At 41.6% G+C, this 19,134-nt stretch overlaps 1 protein-coding gene across 1 annotated transcript in view; it reads right to left on the bottom strand.

Annotated features, from left to right (window-relative positions):
- ZFYVE16 (zinc finger FYVE-type containing 16) overlaps window positions 1-19,134 on the bottom strand; it is a 25,102-nt gene that overhangs the window by 5,015 nt on the left and 953 nt on the right. The window contains exons 2-11 of the mRNA XM_008637448.2: window positions 14,095-14,203; window positions 11,755-13,910; window positions 8,566-8,662; window positions 7,502-7,678; window positions 6,569-6,717; window positions 4,209-4,584; window positions 3,495-3,617; window positions 3,240-3,395; window positions 2,427-2,651; window positions 1,539-1,621 (exon numbers count right to left, since the gene is read on the bottom strand). Coding sequence (XP_008635670.1) covers window positions 1,539-1,621; window positions 2,427-2,651; window positions 3,240-3,395; window positions 3,495-3,617; window positions 4,209-4,584; window positions 6,569-6,717; window positions 7,502-7,678; window positions 8,566-8,662; window positions 11,755-13,910; window positions 14,095-14,164 — 3,612 coding nt within the window. The 5' untranslated portion in view covers window positions 14,165-14,203. The remainder of the gene's footprint in view (window positions 1-1,538; window positions 1,622-2,426; window positions 2,652-3,239; window positions 3,396-3,494; window positions 3,618-4,208; window positions 4,585-6,568; window positions 6,718-7,501; window positions 7,679-8,565; window positions 8,663-11,754; window positions 13,911-14,094; window positions 14,204-19,134) is intronic.

Genomic DNA, 19,134 nt, shown 5'->3' with positions numbered 1-19,134 from the left:
GTGAAAGAAAAGTGGAGTGTGGAAGCCCCATCTAGATGAGTTTGCTTCCAGGCTCACAGCCTGTCCCCTAAAGCTCTAACTTGTTCATTTACAGATTGAATACTGCACCATTTCTTATCCCTTTCTGTGGCAGAAGTAATCACCCATCACCTCACCCACTTCTGCAAAATTCTGTTTACTTCCAGAACAACAACATTAGGTATGAAATGGTCTCATTTGCTTTTACTACTCCAGCTGAAAAAAAGGTATAAAGAGGCTCTTTTCACCAGCTGAGCCAGGCAATCAGTACCTTTCTCCATCCACACAGCTTCCGCAAGAAGGGTATTTACAAAAACATCTCGATGCACTAAGGTTTCCATGGGACTGGCATCCAGCACTAAGGATGGAAATCACAGGCGCCCTTTGCTCAGTGACTTGTGTAGAGAGAGGCTCTGCAGGAGCCCACAAATGCTCTGAGCATTTGTACCACAGGTGCCAAGGCACCACCAAGAGAACATTCTGCAGTCATGAAGTGATTAAAACTCCTGCAAGGAGCACATATTGCCCCTGCCTGCTTCAGGCTGACACAGCTATGAAGGGGAATCCAAGTAACTCTAATCCACCTGTAAAGAAATTCCATAGAAACCCCACTGAGCAGCAGCACAACATTAAGGCTGCTCAAAGTCTGAGGGTGCAGTTACCCATTGGCACTGGCACATCACCAGAGAGGCTGGGAGCTGGCTCATGGATTACAGTTTGACTCCTACATGAAAAAGAAATGTGCTGTTCTTAGATGGGGCACCTCCTCCAACTGATTGCTCACATAGTGATCTGCACACCAGCACTGGCAAAAAGGGGGCAAAGACTGCAGTTTCATCTCAGCTACAATGGTCTCCAGACCCAGGAGAGGATGTAGTGATGGCCTAAAGGAGACATGCAGTGCTTTCCATGGCCTTGCCCTGAATGCTCTGATGGAAAGGGCTGCAAGTTCTACATAAGTATTAGAAGAGGAACATTACTGGTCAGGAACACAGGCTTACTGCAATCTGAAATCAAATTATTTGGGTAACAGAGGGAAAGCTTCCACAGGGCGTGGCATGAATTCCAGACTGAAGAAGTCCTTCACAAAAGACAGTCAGGCTGAATAACTGTGGCAAGGTTAAGTTTGTCCGACAAAGTAATTACTGCTGCAGTTAGTCTACAGCATCTACCTCTCAAGTCTTTCTTCACATGTAAAACTGTCAGGCTTAAGACCAGAATCCCTGCACCACAACGATGCTAGGAGGAGAAAAATGCACCAGAACAATGCTGACTACCAGCATCAGTGCAAATGTCAACATCTCCCTCGATCACTTAAAGCCTTTTTTCACTACCAGAACTAATGCATAACAATACAAGGTGAAACAAACAGCTTTTCTAAGTCACTCACCAGTTTTAAGTCAAGTATGAAGAACAAAAACATTAGCTCTGCTTTCAAGATTCAGGATTTCTTTGTTTGGAGGATATTTTATGTAATTCAGATTACAACAGAAAGGGAAGATAACAGAACATCTACTCACAACAAGTAGATTCATAATTGTGTGTCCAATCTCTCTGAAGAGTGGCTTACGATTCCTGACACTTACCACAGGAGCTGGATAGGCTAGGAAGAAAAAGGGTCATATTTACCTATCAACAACAACTCTAAAACTTGCTATTCCAAGTATTTTTATGGTTTTTTTCAGCTACAACCTGTTTCTAAATCCCAATATCTGACCAGCCAAAGGAAGCACAGCCCCTCTCTAATTTTCAGCCACTGTGTGTTTTTCCCCCTCCATGGTTACATCTGACAAAATTGGTTAAAAAAACAAAACACAGCAAGTAGTTTGGTAAGAGAAAGAACAACAACAACGCAGCCGCCACCCTTGTCACCATGCAGACAGGATCCAGCTGGTAGAGATCCCCTCTGGGCTCCAGAAATCCATGAGCAAGCAACGGGTACATGTTTATGGACTTGCAGCTCCTACAATGGTGGGATCCTGCCTTTTTACATGCCTAGATGTTTCCAATGTATTAGTAAGTTATCCTTATAAGTAATCAATTTATTTGGTTTATGAAGCAGCAATCTTTTGCCAATATACTTAAGTCAAGTAATTTAATTAAAGAGTTGTAAACTGGGATTGTGAACACCCCTTCAAACCTTTCTCCTACAACCAAAAAAAAAAATCTTTGTATTTTGCTGTCAGTTTTGATTTCTTAGCTTTCTCATGAGCTAAGAAAAAAAAAAAAAATCAAAGAAGTCTAGCAGGACAATGAGCATTCCCAGGTGGCTCCCCATGTCCAGCTTACACAAGTGTAATATAAAATACTGCAAAGATGATTTTAAGTAGTTTGCTTGCCTAAAAACCCCTTGTATTTTCCAAAGGGAACTTTACATTTATACAGCTAGTGCAACCATTAAAACTTACCCCCATATTCTGCTCCTAATCTCAACATTAAACGGATTGGAAACATTTTTGCCCAGGGTATTTCCAGCTTATGGATAAGAATGCCAAAAAGAAACGGGTTATCTGGTAGAATCTGATCATCAAGTTTCTGAAAAGTTGGTGAAACAAACAGGAATCCTCCATGCTCTTTGTTGCTGAGAAAGTTTTCTGTAAAAGTAATGTTTTCCATATTTTTTATGAACCTTCCTGTAGAAAGAGGAATGGAGAGTGTTTACAGATCTGGGTCACTCACATTGTAGTGCCAAAAGAACTGCTCTAACCAGGACCTCTGACAGACTTGCAAGCCCCCCATTTGTCTCACATCTTCCTGAAGTCTGTCAGATATCTAACCCATAGAATAAGGGCCCTGCATTTCACAACTAAATGAACCTGACTATGAAACTAAGTTTCTCCAAACAAGTGCCAAAAGTCCTAAACACATCAACTGATGAGTTTTGATCGACAGACCTAAAATATTTACGTACATGAGCACTGCACTTCTACAAATGAAGTGCCAGATGTCCTTAAAACCATAGACTCAAGGGCTCATACCCAGAATCTCCACCACAATATGACAAAACAACAAAAAAACCTGCAAACAGAATGCTTACAGAAGCATATGAAACACAGAAACTTAAATTCTTTTGTTTCTGTTATTCAGAACGCTAACACTGCAAGCTCTTTCAACAGAATCATTAGACAAATAATTCCAGAAAAATTACCTATCAACTTTAAGTTTTAAAGATCAGCGAGAATATACTACACAAGAAAAAGTTAGACATTAAAATGACACACCTTTCATTGCATCATTATAGATGTCAAGAAATAATTTGAGTATTTCACTAGGGAAAACATCTTCATCTGGCAAACGCTGCAACAGAATGACAATTTCTGCCTGACCCAAACCATGCAGTCCATTTGTTGAGAAGCACCAGCACTTTTCTGAGGAATCTTTAAAAAGATAAGATACCACAGTAATGCTGTTTTACAGACAGGAAAAAAAAAAAAAAAAGGCTTGATTTAATGGAAAAGAAGATGCGCAGTACTTACATGTTATTAGCTTAACATTGACAAGCAAGTTTGCATTTAGAATAAAAGTCAATGGATTAGGACCTCCTTCCCCAAGCAGCAAGGTGACCTTTTGGTGAAATGGATGTTCCTCCACCACAAAATCTAAATAAATTAACATATGATTTAGTTCAATACACCAGCCAATGACGGAAACCAAGAATTAGTCCACTGTATGACACATCAACCCATCCTCCTACCCTGGTAGTTATTCCCAAGCTTTGAATAGCTACAGATCAGCTAGTGAACAACTTACCCTCAGATTCAAGGAACAAATAAAACTGAAGCAGCAGCTTCTAACAAAGGTACAAACCATGGCTACCATTCCTTTGAAAAATCCCTGACTGAACATGTGCTAACTCTTCATCTGTACCCTGATTCTGTCAGGTACCACTGATGAGCACTATAATGCATTTAAGGGGTGAAGCATTCTCTTCATAACACACTGACCTTGCTAAAAATCCACAGTCATTATCCAGCCATCCAGTATGCAACCCATAAATTACATGAGAATTATCTTAGAATACAAATTGCATGCACATGAGTCTGTATTTAGAAGTCTGGGATAGTGGAAGGTGTCCCTGCCCATGGCAGAGCATGGCACTGGATGAGCTTTAGTGTCACTTCCAACCCAAATGATTCTAGGATTCTATGAGTAAATATTAACAGTTTTCTCAAAATTTTACCAAATTTTACCTTTCTCTTTTTCACCCAGTGCAAGCAGAAGAGGGGGCAGCTGATCACCATCAGCAAGAAGGCTGATCTCTCGTCGCACCCAGTTTTCTACCCCACAAAGTGCTCTGTAACTTGAAGCACTGACAGGCACATCCTGTGTGCTGTGATCCACTGAACTGGGCCTGCTCTTCTCAGCTTCTGCAGGAGAACACTCTTCAGTTCCTAGAGTGACAAATTTGTAACTAGGTGCCACCTCACTCTGGCCTGGAGTGGCCTGCTGTGCATCATCTGAAGGAACAGAAGGATGGAATTCCTCCATTCTTGTAATCCTATCACTTTCTTCTTTCAGTTTTTGATTTACATCAGTTACTAGGTCATCTTCCTCTGGGTTTGCAGCCTGTGAAGAAGAAATAACAAAAAAAATCTACACTGTCTCACAACCAGCTCAACTTTCATTATTATCATTCTAGAAGCACAAAGAGAAAGAAATCTATCACAAAAGGTGAGAATACATTTCCTCCTAATAAGAAGAATGCCAGCAAATTTCTCCTGGATTCTCTTCTTTTTTTTGTTTAGGAGTCACGCAGGTGAAGATGCATCGCTCATTTAATAGTTTGGTAACACAAGTTCAGATGGGAGGGCTGCAGACTGTCCTTGTAGCTCATGGCAGTCAGGTGTAACACAATCAACATTCCAAGGACCCCCTCAGGAATCTGCTGTTAGTTTGCCCCACTCACAGCCACTGAACATTGGCATCCCTTGGATCAGCAGTTAAGTACTGCAAACATATTTCTACACTACTTCTACTATTCCACTAATAGCTGAAGCATTCAGTCTGAATAATTTCTAGTTTGGAGTCAAACCTATGCTGCTCCCCCAGTGAGGCAGGTATGACAAGCCATGAACACAGGTACATTAGGATGTCAGCTGTCATAAAAAAATGAAATGAAAAAAGGCAACCCCCCCAAAACCCCTCCAACGAAAACAGAGATGCACATAACCTTTTGTTAGACTTGCATCCTCTATCCAGAGGGAAGACTTTGCCCATACAACAAGAAAAAACCTGACAACTTTATGCTTGCCCTGTAGCAGTTCTCCTGGTGTCCCACCAGCTTCCAGCAAATCCTCCATTTAACGAATATGCTGCCAGAAAATTAAAGAAAGCCACCAACCCCAAGGGGAACACTCTACAAAAGCACAGACAAAAACATTACTGAATTGGCCAATAGACTTCTTCCCCACGAATGTGCTTGCTGGTGTTTCACCCCACTCAGCACTTTTGCCCTTCACAGCACCCTGTGGCAGCACTTTCAGGATTTTGTGTTGCCTTTGCTTCAGAGCTGCACTGTGCTGGTTTTGTCTGAGCTTCTGAGGCTCCACAGAAAAACCATCAACTGCCTCCCCCACTCACTTTTTCCATGCTGCTTTTAGTTTTAGACATTGCTCATCTTCTGCAAGTGCAAATATCCTACTGTTTCCCCAAAATGAAAGACAGGCTGCATCTTTCCATTACTCCAACATCTTTTGATTTGATTACTACTGTTCTTCATGAATAAAAGCTGATTTAAATGCTATACACCTGATAAGTGTTCAGATCCCCCATATACAAATACTGATTATCTGTTTTTTTAGCTTTAAGAATATATTTTGAAAACTTTTGAGTGCACTGAGAATCATGGAATTTATGTTATTACTTGAGACAGTGCTCCAGTGCTACGTTTTATCTCAAAAAAGGCTTCTCCTGAGGAACCTTGCTAAGCCTTTCCACAGCAAACTTATACCTCTTCTTTGGACTTTTTCTTTTAAAGTGCAGTTCATTCAACATCAGGCATATGACATTAAAAATTCCCCCTCTCAGTTCAATATTAGTTCACACTAAAAGCAATACGCAGATTTTGTTGCACCCTATAATGTGGTATTGCAGGGCACTAAGCAACTTGTGGTTAGTCTGATTTATCAGGGAAACTATAGCAGGCCACTGGAAAAAAAAACAACCAACCACAAACTTCTACTATAAGCACGTTGGTAACGACAGGCTTCAGAACTGTGGCTGAGGTCACCTTCATGGAAGTGGTTAATCAAACACTGTGTACAAAAAAAAATGCTTTGGAAAATTTTCAGTCCCACCAGTTTTGAAGTTCACAGGCACCTCCAACTGAACAGGGTTTTCCTTTGAAAACTTTGCTTGGTTTTACTCAAATTGAAAATTACTACTGTGTTTTTCAATTGAAGGACTTCACAGCCCCCACCAAAAAGACTCAAATATTGTCTCAGATTCCAAAAGCTGTGAATCCGAAGTCATGGTCTGTAAGGGGCCCCATCAGTAGCAAGCAAAGGTCTCCCAACAGTAACTCATGCAGCTAAAACATCCTGGCTCCTACCGTGAGTGTCTCCGGCAAGTCCGGGTTTACTGGGCTGGACTCCTGTGACCTCTTCGCTCCAGAGGACAGTTTTGCTGTGTCTGCCACTTCACCATTTGGCAAAATACCATCTGCAAACCAAACCCTCCTCTGTTCTCTGGGGCAGAGCCCTGGGACAGGTTAAAACAACAACTCCATATTATCACACTGTTCCAGTATCTGAAAGGGACAAAAATTAAGCCCCTTCTCCCCACCACATGCACAGACAATCTGTTTACTGGAACGAAGCACAGGTAGAGGTTGATATTAGCCAGTCTCCAATCAGGCAAACACATACAACAAAATCTCTCACTTGCAGAGGAAGCTGCCCTGCTACAGTTAAATCTATCAATTCATACTACAGAAGGCACCTCCTCAATCCTCCCTCTGTAGTGAGATAAGAATGAAATGCATACGAAAGTAATAGATGAAATACACTCAAAAAAAGTTGAGCAATCACTTTGTTTAAAAATGTATTTTCTTTGGAGAAGGTCAGATGTTTTATAAAAGTGGAACAAAGACACTAGTTAGCCACTAATTATTTCTATTTACATAGAAAATGAACCTTTGCTGCTCCCTTGCAACTTCTCCCTGAACAGATTTCCTTTAAGATTGGCAGTCCAACACAAGCCAGAGATCCCCCAACACATATAAAAATTATAAAATGAACAGCTACACAAAAAGATTTACAATATAAACAGAGAGAGCAATGAAAAAAAGTAACATCCACATTTCATAAATGGAGATTTAGGACCAGTTTGGGCCTGGCACCAAAATTAGGAAGCGGAAGTGTTTCCATTCACAGAGTTCCTGTTTCACACAAAAAATACCAAGTATAAATCCCAGATGTGATAAGCAACTCTTTCCAAAGAGACTCTTGAAGTGCTAGATATATGCTATACTTAGCATCTGTACCTTCAAGACCAGGTTGTTTAAGTGCTGAGATAGGCAACAATGCAGATGGTGAAGGAGAGCTGGCACTACCAGGTATCTGGGCTTCCTCTGCAGGTGGAACAGCAGAAGAATGTTCAGAGGAGACACTGGAATTGGGGACAGGACCAGTTGGACTCATCATCCTTTCAAATGCCTGTGCTAAAAAAATGTGGTTAGTTTTTAAGATTCCACAATTGATTGAATTTCATTTGCAGAGCAGTACTGGGGATGGGTGGGGGTTTTTTGGCAGAGGCAACGCAGACTTTGTTATCTACTTATGAAAAATAAACACTTAAACTGTTGTATGGAAGAAAATTTAGGTTTATTTTCTACCTGCATATTCGCCTAATTTCTCATGAGAGAAAGAGGCCTCCCCTTGCCTGTCCTGGCAGCACTGCAGTGACTACACTGCACCCTGTGACCCCCAACCCTTGGGGCAAACACGTGTCACCTCTAGCAGGTTAAACTCCATTCAGGTGGCCTACCAAAATATCTGACATGTTTTCAACTTGCTATTTACATACTAATCAACAGACCTCAGCTGTTTCTCCTGATGTTTTCACAAGCATTCATGCTTAGTTTTTAGTTAAAAAAATGTTGTCTGATGAGTCATTTACTGCAGCCCTGGTAAGTGACTTGTAAAAACACCAGGACAGGAAGCAACATAAAGTGGGCAAAAAAACATGAGAGAACAAGCAGGGATGTGGCCTTTAAACACGCAGAGGGCTACTGTGGAGGGAGGATCACTTCTGCTAGATTCCTGTCACAGATGACTCAACAGGATAAATTGTATTCCTCTATAACTTCCTATTTAGTCCTAAGGAGTTAAAAATTTTTTTTTTTTTTTTAATAAAAAAACAACCAACTTGAGACTCAGTTCAAAATAAGAACTGGAATCCAACTAAGAGGTACAATTATTCTCTTCATCCTTCCATCTCAGAAATAGGAAAACATACACCAATTAAAGTAATCAAGCTCCCCAAAAAGAACAAAGGTTAAAGAGATACTTCAATGATTACTGCAATTACTCAAAAAACCCTCTTTACCTTTATTAATATCATCATAACAGCCAGTGCAGACTCTTGCTTCCTTCTCCATGTATTGTAGTTTGCATTTTCGTTTGCAACAGCTACCACAAAAAACCTGATTCAGAAAAGGATTGCATTAAATATTATAGACATATTGCACAGCAAATAGAAAACTTCCAAAAAATATACTTGCTTCATTCTAAACCATCTGCAGCCTTATATTCAAGCCTCTATCTTAATTCCCCACAAAGAAATCTTCAGGAAAAAAAAAACAACCAACCAAGAACAATATATACCCAGCAGAAAGCAGCAACATGGAGGACATAACTAAAATTATATTAAAATTCTTACACGGAGTGATGAAAAGAACTTCAGGTTGCACCACCTATCCCAAATTCACTCCTACTTCTGTTCCTCCCATAAGTATTTTACATTAAACAACAGCGATAGGGTCAAGGACTGACACCCAGAGCTGGGATTTGCTCTGGTGCTTTAGGATCATCTCTGCAGCACTGTGCTCGCCAAGGCTCTCAGTAAGACTTTACCAGTTTGTCGGACACTCACGCTGCCTCTCTTCCCTGGGAAACCGGGGTACCCAGCACTCCCTGCCCCCAGGCTGCAGCAGCTAAGAGGGCTCTCCTGCTCCCTCAGCAAGAACAAGCAGCATTGCCCTCATGTGACAAGCTCCCTTCTGCAAAGTATTGTCAAAGAAAGCTGCTTTAAAAGAACAGAATATGCTCTTCTATTCCAACAGGGTATATACATCCTGTCTATTTTTAAGCAGAAGCAGGGGGGAAAGCGTGTCTCATTAGCCTGGACAACACGGGCACAATCCCATTCAAAGAATTATGTCTTTAGAAAAGCTGCAAGAGTTGCCATAAATATCTGGACCTTTTGTCAATTTCCCCTTATGTTCTTTCAAGGATGATCTGTAAGTTTTTTACGAATCACACCATTTTTAGCTGTATGCAGACTCCGGAGCCTTTTACAAAAGGTCTTCTGAAAACCCTGAAGATCTTCTCTACTCCTAATTGCTCCCAATCCAGAAAAACAATGTGGATCAAGGGGGGAAAAAAATCCCAAACAGCAGTGGCATAGGAAAATAACTTATTACAAGTGAACTCCTGCAAGCAGGAAAAGTCACTGTAAAAACAGAGAACAAGCTAAAACAGAAGTATTCCAGCTGCTTCTGGATTAGAGCCACAGGTAATTTACCTCAACAGGAAACACGCATGCTCAGTACACACGTTAAGAATGTAACTGATGAGGATTAATTGCTCATCAGTTATAATCCACTTTAGGGCTTCAAATGCCAAGCAGCACAATCCCCTGCAAGGAGTATTCTCATACCCTCGGTGACATTGGGACCTGCAGGGGATTGCAGGAGGATCAATCCTAACACACCTAAAACTTCAAGGCAAACTAAGGGACAGGAGAAAGAAGGTGAATAGCAGGCTGTTGAGCAAAGAAGTGGGTTCTGGTTGAACTAGGAAGAAGAAGGGTACCACAACAAGAGACAAACACCTGGACAGTGGAACTGCAAAGCTCTCTTGCCTTGCAAGTGCTGCAGACGGGAGAGAAAGCAGGAGCCACTAACTTCACACCTTCCTCCAGCACAGATGCCAGAATACACAAGTGTTGCCATTTTCATAGATTAAAAAAAATACAGGATTGCAGGAATCCATAAAACTGTCTTCTAGAATAGCCTACAGAAGACAACTGCGAATTCCTACCAGTTTTCCCTTATTTCCCAAGAAGCTGAAAACACAACAAACAACAGCTTCCCAAGGTACGTTTGGTTTGGGAGTTTTTAGGACAAAAAAAGTTACTATTAAGAAGACAAACAGTCTTACAAGGCAGAAAGTTAAGCTGCACAGTTACAATTGCATGCCACTCCCATATCTGTATGGCTTAGACAACTCATGCTGCCTTCCCTCACTCTCCTCATGAAGAGACATTGTGATGCTCCCACCAAGGACACTGCTGTTCTGTCAAGAGCCCCTCAGCTGACACACAGCTGTCTACCAGGAGTGTGTCGTGAAGGGTCTCCCTTCCCCATCTCTAGACAAGGTGCAAGAACTTCACAGTGAATGTAAACAGGAACTTGAGCTCAGTCAGTCTTATGACTAAAATGAAGCCGACTCTTGAAGAACTGTTTTAAACCCTCACAAAACCTCGACAGGATATTCTGGCAGTAAGTTCAATGGCTTCCAGGTTGGCACAAGGAGCTCTTCGTTTCTTGGACACTCCAATTCACACCTACATTTTAGTTCATGCTGACTGCAGTTGAGTAAACGAGCACCAAGCTTTGAATACACAGCGCTAGAAGAGAGGTGGGAAAAAAAAGAACCATGCCTTTCCAGGTGGTGCTTAACACTGGGGATGCAAAAATTTAGTACTGACACTACTCTTAGTTCTGTCTCCTCATCCTTAAAGCCTACAGAGCATCACTGAACAGTAGGTCATTAGTACTGCTAGCATTTCCATTTAGTAGTACAAGCCACAGTAGATCACAAGGGAATTCTAAACCGAGTATCAGCTCTGGCATCACTTACTGTCTGTAGAAGACCTCAGGCTGAAAAACAGTTCTACAATTACTCATTTTGTTGGTGAATCATATACTTTCCCCCCCCGATACGAGTTCCTTAGAAAGTGATACATCTAAACACACAGGAAGACAGATTCAGACCCTAAATCCTTTTGCACTGGTACTGCTGTTACGGCTCCTGAAAGAATGCAATCCCTTCAGCTTCACGGACAGTGCTCTGCAGTTAGTATAACCACTTATAACCACTAGTTATAACTCATCATCACCACCTCAATTCTTTAAAACATAAATACCTGAGTTAAAAGCTCAATAACAAGCTGATTCAGTATGATTACAATGAAGTAGTCCATCATCTCATCTCCCCTACTCTGTGCAGAACACATCAGTCTAGCCAGTAATGGCAGATAAGAACATATTGTGTACTGCCCTTTAATTACAATTTTCACAAAAAAAGGTCATACGTTTCTTAATTAACATCAGTCTTTTCCAACAGTCTTTAGGTTCCTATGGAGGGAAAATAAAAACTGGTCTCTGTTAAATAAAATACTCTGAGCCTACAAAACTTCTGTCAATATTCTTTCCCTTCTATATCTCGGTTACGCCTACATGAGAATCTCCGTTTCCTGTCAGTAGCACAGGACCCCTCTCCAATAACTCACCTTCCCACAAGCTCGGCAGTGGTGTCGTCTCTTTGTGAAGGTGAACTTGGCCTGGCAGCTCATGCAGTTGGGTGCCTCCGAATCTGGGACCCACAAGGGCTGTTTCCACGACAGAGCCGGAGGTGTTTTATGTGATTCAGTGCTTTCTGATGTTTGATTTGCTCCAGCTTCAGAGCTGCGTTCCCCAGGGTCAGAATTATTACCAACATTTACACTGGTGTCTGAGAGGGGAGCTTCTGGGGTAACAGAACCAGATCCCTGGTTTTCTCTTTCAAGTTCATTTCTTCTACTCAGTTGTTTCTGACCACCAGCTCCCTGGGAAAGGTCAAGCAACTGCTTTGGTCTTGCACCTTTAATACAAACATCAGAAGCCAAAGCTCCACTGCCACTCTCAGTCGTGCCCTGACCATGAGACACACTGACTTCTGCTGCAGCTTCCACTTCACTGGCAGCAAGAGACGCTTTAAGGGTACTATTAATGCTCGTTATCTCCTCCAGTTTTGTTTGCACAAGTTCTTCATTGACGTCTGTGAAATTCAGGCTGTTCAGATCTGTTAAATTCCCTCCATCTGCATCAGCTTCCATCAAGTTATCATCATTGTCTGAAGACTTCAACACACTGGACTGCTGACTTTGTCCATACAAGAAATCATCGAGCTCAGCGTCGCTTATTAGAGTATCACTTTTAATAACATTCTCCTCAATAGTAAAGTCAGCCATAACAGAGCTCATGCTCTCATCATAAAAACTGTCTACACCAACACCATATGGCTCAGCCTTAAGGTCTAGAAAACCAGAAGAAAAAGCTTTGATTTGCTGAGAATAACCATCATCAGATACCTTCTCAGGATCATACTTCTCTCCATCTCTGCTTTTCTCTGCAATACTTTCACTGATTTCAGCCAAATCTTCTTGCTCGTGCCAGTTACTATTTTCACAGAATTCCCTGCCAGAGAGATGAGTTTTAGACTCCCCAGCATGAACAGGTACAGTATCACTAATAACCTCTGCCACTGCACTTTGAGGTAGAGGATCAACCTTTTCTTCTGTTACAACTAATGAACCACACATGGACACAGGAAGGGAAAGACAAGACAGAGATGTCTGGACATCCTCAGCTGAAATACACGAACTGGAAACACTGCTTAGTATCTCACTGCTATTAAGTTCCTCACTATCTACATTCTCTTCTGTGACTTTCTTTTCCAATTCTACTTCAGCTCCTATTTGACACGAGGAGCCTGGTAAGACACAATTTCCAGGTAATGTTGCACTGCTTTTATGCAACTGATGCCTCTTTGGCAGATCTGAAGGCATGGAATCAACATTACCCCCATTGTTTGGGTCTACCTTTCCTATGGCGTTTCCTCCACACACCTCTTTGCTTACTGCACAGCATGCACTGTTGTCTTGTGGTTCACAAGGCAGTTTTTCACAGGCTTTCTCATCTTTGGGACTGCGTGCGTTCAAGCTCTGTGAGGTTACAGTGACGCATTCAGTATCCAGGGGAGCAGTTTGTCCAGGCTGGTCAAATACTTCATTGCACTCTACAAGTTCTGTCCTGTGTTGGTCATCACACAGATCCAGGACTGTTCCCACAGCATAACTCTCTGATGTTAAAGCAAAATTATTAATCTCCTCTGTTTTAAGATGCCCTGAATCTTGTAACACTGAGTCCCCATCACTCTGCTTTCTGCTGGCAGCACTGCTGCAGCCAGATGATGACACACAAATAGCACCAGGGATACAAGACACCCCACAGCCAGTGGGCCCTCTGCTGTACTGGAAATCATCCGGCTGCAACTTCTGAGTCCCTTCACGAGCAGCCACTGAGTGGATTAAATTTGCAGTGTCATTGACAAGATCACACACAGGTATGCTACACCTTCCCAGGTTTGAAGCCTGAATTTCGTTTAGGGGACCACTGTCCACAGTGGACAAAAGGTCAGGTCCAGCAACACCCTTCTCTTTGGGTGGTGAGTAACTGAGCACATCACTTGTGCCTGGAGGGGCATAGGGTGAGGTGTCCTCTGGGGCAGGACATCTGGCAGGATCCTCTGGCAGGTCTCGTGTGGGGTGTGCATGCTCTAAGCAATCCAGGACTGAAGAAAGCTTTGAGTCATATGGATTTTGAGGTGTTCTGAAGTCACAATCATCTATTTTAAGCAAGAAGAGATCAAAAGCAAAGTTTATAAGACTCCTCTCTTTCCACAGTGTACTCCCTCTCAATCCCATCTATTCATCAATACAAGCTTTTACTTAGCAGATGCTACTTTCAAACTCCATGGTAACAGTTATTTTACCATGTACTTCCACGAAAAAGGCAGCGAAGAAACCAACCTGTATTCTGCTCAAATTCATCAAGCAGTTTGTCCAAGTCACAGACTGCAGCTTTAAAGTAACTGTCCATTCTAGTCACAGGTCTAGTGAAGCTTTAGCCTTCTTAAGCCTACAGAGAGAAACACAGCATGTAATTAAAAGCATGTTTTGTTTGCAAAGCCTAAGTGCTCATATTAGACAACAGCTCATGTGGGGTATTTTTAAGTTTTTATTAACACTTTTTTCTCCCTCCATGTAAACAAACAAACAGGGCTGCAGCCTCTAAGTATTCTGGATATGCTCAGTGTACTCAGCACTATGAACAATATACCCAAAAATTCACTACAAATCACAAAATTGAGGCTACTTAAAAAAAATAAATGCATCTGAAAGCATCCACTACGGCATTACAATGTCAGCAAGTTTAAAACTGTAAGGAATATTAAGATCTTCTAGCCTGACCCCATATACATTTTATGCCACAGAGTTCATAGGCAAAAAACAAAACACGCCGTTATTACCTTTCAACACAACTGAACTGTTTAAATAATAATAAAAATTAAGAAGTCCAACATTGTACTTCAGCTAATTATTTCTGTTCTACTCCAAACACATAAACAATGATACTTCTAGGACCCCAAGAACACAAACTCTTGTTATAGAATTACCAGCTTATGAGAAATCTATTTATTAATCAATCACATTCACCACTGAAAAACACCCTAGTTTATTTCTTTAATGAACCTTTCCAGCCACTCAATGTTATGCCTTTCTGGACACTCTCAATTGCTTTCCAACTGCACATCTTTTTTTCATGGCTGAACACCCATAGAGTGCAACTGCCTATCAAAAATCAATATTTACACTTCCCTTGAGCAAACTGAAGGGACTGAGATCCATTTAGTCTAATGTCTGGAAACTACACCTGCAGAGACCTGTCTAGCTTTCCTTCTGCTTTTATCAGTGCATTCAGTCTCTGCACTGGCTGACTTCACACCCTACCCCAATGCAACTGATATTCTGACCACCTAGTAATGCCCAGTCATTCTTCTAAAAGCTTAGAGCCCAAACAAATACTTAAATCCTCTCACATCACTTGGGCCGCTCCACAGCTGCAGATCTAGATGCTATGCCTTGCTTCCCCCCGTAAGCTCTAAGGTTTCCCCTCCCTGAATAGTTCAGATCAGGAGCACTAACTCATATTAATATGTAATTGTTCACCACAAATGGTGTAATTATTTACCACACTAATATGCACATGACAAGAACACTTTAAGGCAATGTGTAGTTCAAATAGAGACTTGCAAAGCATAAGAAAGGTGAAACAAATACACAGTAATGCAGTACTTTGTGCCCATATGTAAGCCAAAAATGAACAATATATCACTGTTTTGATATCCATAGCCATTAATTAGTCACAGCCACGATCTTCAGGCTGCACTCTAATACAAGTCCCTCACAGCTGTCTAGAGCGCCCAACGAGCAGCAAGCACAGACTTAGGGCCCCTTCTTCTCACCCATCTGAATACAGATCTTTCCTGTAACAATCACGACCTCTCAGCAAGGGGGATGCAACAACATGAACTGGAAGTTATTTCAGTTAAGAACCTTACACGATTAACTGCTTTTGGTGATTCACTGAGAGACATCAAAGCACAGATCCCATCCCTAAAGCACGTATCTGTGGACAGTCAATAGTCAAATAGACCACATAAACAAGAAATATTGAAGGGTTACAAGAAAACCGGGGATCAGAAGATGCGTAATGCTGATTTGTGTTCTCTGTAGGTATTTATTACACAATCTCACCAGATATCACAGATATCAATACTGACAGAAGCTTATAAAAAACAAAAAACCTTTCATATTTCAAAGAAAATATAGAGGAGAGCCAAGTAATTATTTCATCTACCTTTGTCATTTACTTAAAAACACCTACAGAATATTCATTGGTTTGCACTCTTGAGAGATACACAACAAATTCTGGTTTAAGCATAAGGGCATTATTAGATTACAACACTATCTATTATTAGACTATAATACTAATTAGAAGGGTGCATTTAGTTGGCCCACTAAACTCCCCAAATAAAGGAAGAACTCAATGCAAAGAACTGTAGAACTAAAATCATATGCAAATATTTACGTCTATTTAATACAGATTAACTCACTTCAACAGAGAGCTCAGAAAACTATCACTCCTCAGTCTGCCAACCCAGCAATGTTGCTTTGTTTAGTTAAATCTATTTTTGAAATAAAATGGTTATTTGTCTTGGTAAAGTATTTTGAGTAACGAACCTAACCTTGAAAAACTACTACATACAGTATTCCTAGTTTCATTACTTTTTCCTCAAATTTTTCATAGGCTTTCAGGTTTTCTACAATAGGGCTACAAGCAGAAAACTGAAACTCACAACAAAACCAAAACCCCCAAAACAGGGCAGACCAGCAGCAACCCCTTGTCTCTCTTGCACCTCTCTGTCCGACTCCATGTGTCTGCATCACCCAAGAATTGTAAAAGCCTTCTAGTTTCTCATGTTTCAAATCCTCTTTCAGCGAGATGAACAAGTTTTCTTTTCTGCTGCTTGGATTTGCCTACAGCCTGTCCCAGTGTTTACATTAATGGACTAGAAGCCATGAAAAAGCTCTGGTGACACATTTTAATTAAATGGCTGCTTGCCAGTAAAGGGTCTGGATGAACCATGTGCTTCAGCAAACTGCATTTGTTCTGAACAGATACTTTTAAAACTTATACTTGTAACAAAAAAATTACACTATATTCTTCCTATCGGAAACCAGGAGCACCACCACCGTACATGTTTTTTAGGTAGGCAGAACTGTTGTTTTCTAAACATGTTTTTTAGAGCTCTGAATGCACTCATTAGACACTCTCTAAACTGGTTCACAGATCAGTATTTTTTAAAAATAAACTTAATGCTTATAACTTCATCTGAGGCAGTAAGTCCCTAACAGTGCAAGGGGAAATACAACTTAAGGGTCTCACCAGTTCTATTGTATAGATTTTTTTTTCCAGACTTTTAAACAATATTTAAATCACTGTCTGTTACAGACTATATGCTTTCACACAAAGATAGATTAAATATTCATGTACAAGGAGACTTGAAGATAAAATAGCAGTCCATCTCAAAATAGGAAAATAACAATCAAAGCACAAAATGTACTACCAAAGAAGTGCACACTGGATGTGCCACTTCTCCAGATAAACCTTCAGTGTGTCTCTGAACAGGCTCATCTCAGACCTCCAACACACGGGCTGACACACTCCTAACAGAGCACTCTAAACTGCACACAGACCTAGCAAACAGAGGCAGTAATTCTACCACATTAAAACTGTTAACTATTAACTGTGGAATGCAAATCCTGAGATCTCGATGGCTGTACTGACTGCAAGTGTGACAGGGCATTTAAAAACACCTCATAGACTTCAACACTTCTTTTATATCCTTTATAAATTACTTATCCCTTCTAACATAACAGGAACATATTCCAGAGTTCAAAACCAACATTCCACTGGGGATTTCTCAACACACTCTTACTTAAAGGAGAAGATAACACTAGGTTGCTGGGATATTGAGTGGCCAACTGACAGGATGGATTATCAGGGTTTTTTTTCCAGATACAGTCTCTATAAATGGAGGTAATTAGCAGTTTCCAGTGGTGATAACTTGCAAAACATAATGAATAAGTTAATTATTACCAACTAACCAATTCAAGGTCTGAAGACAAGCTACCTTTTGGTGTCCAAGAATCCCTGAAAACCACTCTCTGCAGTGTTAGCACATATGGGCACCACCAGATCTGCAGTTTGTTACAGCATCAGGCCTGCTTTTACACAAAACGTGTAAAACTGCTCAAGCTGGGGTTTAGAGACAAAGGAACACACAAACAGGGGCACATGGGTCTCCACTCCAGGAGATGACCACAGAAGCCACCTTTATTCTGATTACCAGAAATGAAGTCTCTTTGCTCGCTGCACAGCTACGTTGCTTCAGCTCCATCACTGTGTTTAATCATTATATTTAGCCTGAGCAGAAAGCTGTACTGAGGATTGTAAGAAGATTAAAACGGTATTTTCCACCTTACCACCCCAGCAACTACCACAAGTAGAACAAAACCTCCAATATAAACATGACCACTAAGCACTAAGTTCACAGTGAAACGCTCATGGAGCACGGTGTGCCTCTTCCCCCACACTAAGGGTACTAAAGGAATTAATTACCAGCTTTTTCCTTCTCAGCCCCCTCCCATACCCAACACCATATGCAACCCATAGACCTGAGGCCCTACGGACAAAAAGTTTAAGGGAACAACTGCCCACAGAGCTTATCAGCAATCAGCCTGACAGAGAAGTCCAGTACAACTGAACAAACCCTGCGTGAAAAACTCATATGAAAACAAAAATGAATCTTGCTGATCAAAACAACTTACTGTCCAAACCAAAAGCTGAGGTGGCTGCTGCCACAGCAAGTTTAGGAGCTGAATCACAGGGTGAAGAGGAAAGCTGCAGAAGTTTTCAGACATATAAGGACAAGCTTACAGGACACACCACAACAAATAGTCCTGCTTGAATAATGCCATTCTCGTAGTTCACCACAGACTCTTCAGAAGGACAGAACTCCACCAGGAGCGTGACGACATCACCACCTCACAGCTCTATTCCACACCACCTTCAGCTTCTGAGGATTTTCTTTCATGCATCCACCCATAAAACCCCACTCCCCTGAACTGAGAACAGCATTACTCACACCACCCAGAGAATAACAGGATCCCTGAATTATTAGGGTTGGAAGGCACCTCTGGAGCTCACCCAGCCCAAGCCCCTGCCCAGCCCCAGGCAGGGTCCCCTGGAGCAGTGGCACAGGAACGTGTCCAGCTGGCCTTGGGATGTCTCCAGAGAGGGACACTCCAGGCCCTCCCTGGGCAGCTGTTCCAGGCCTCTGCCCCTCCATGGACAGAAGCTCTTCCTCCTGCTGGGCTGGAACTCGGTGTGGTTTATTTTATGGCCACTGCTCCCCATCCCGGCCCTGCGAGCACGGACACGAG

The sequence above is a fragment of the Corvus brachyrhynchos genome, unplaced genomic scaffold, assembly GCF_000691975.1.
Source record: "Corvus brachyrhynchos isolate BGI_N302 unplaced genomic scaffold, ASM69197v1 scaffold1097, whole genome shotgun sequence".
NCBI lineage: Eukaryota > Metazoa > Chordata > Aves > Passeriformes > Corvidae > Corvus > Corvus brachyrhynchos.
Note: the sequence above shows the minus strand (reverse complement) of the source record. Positions and strands in the feature narration are given on the sequence as shown.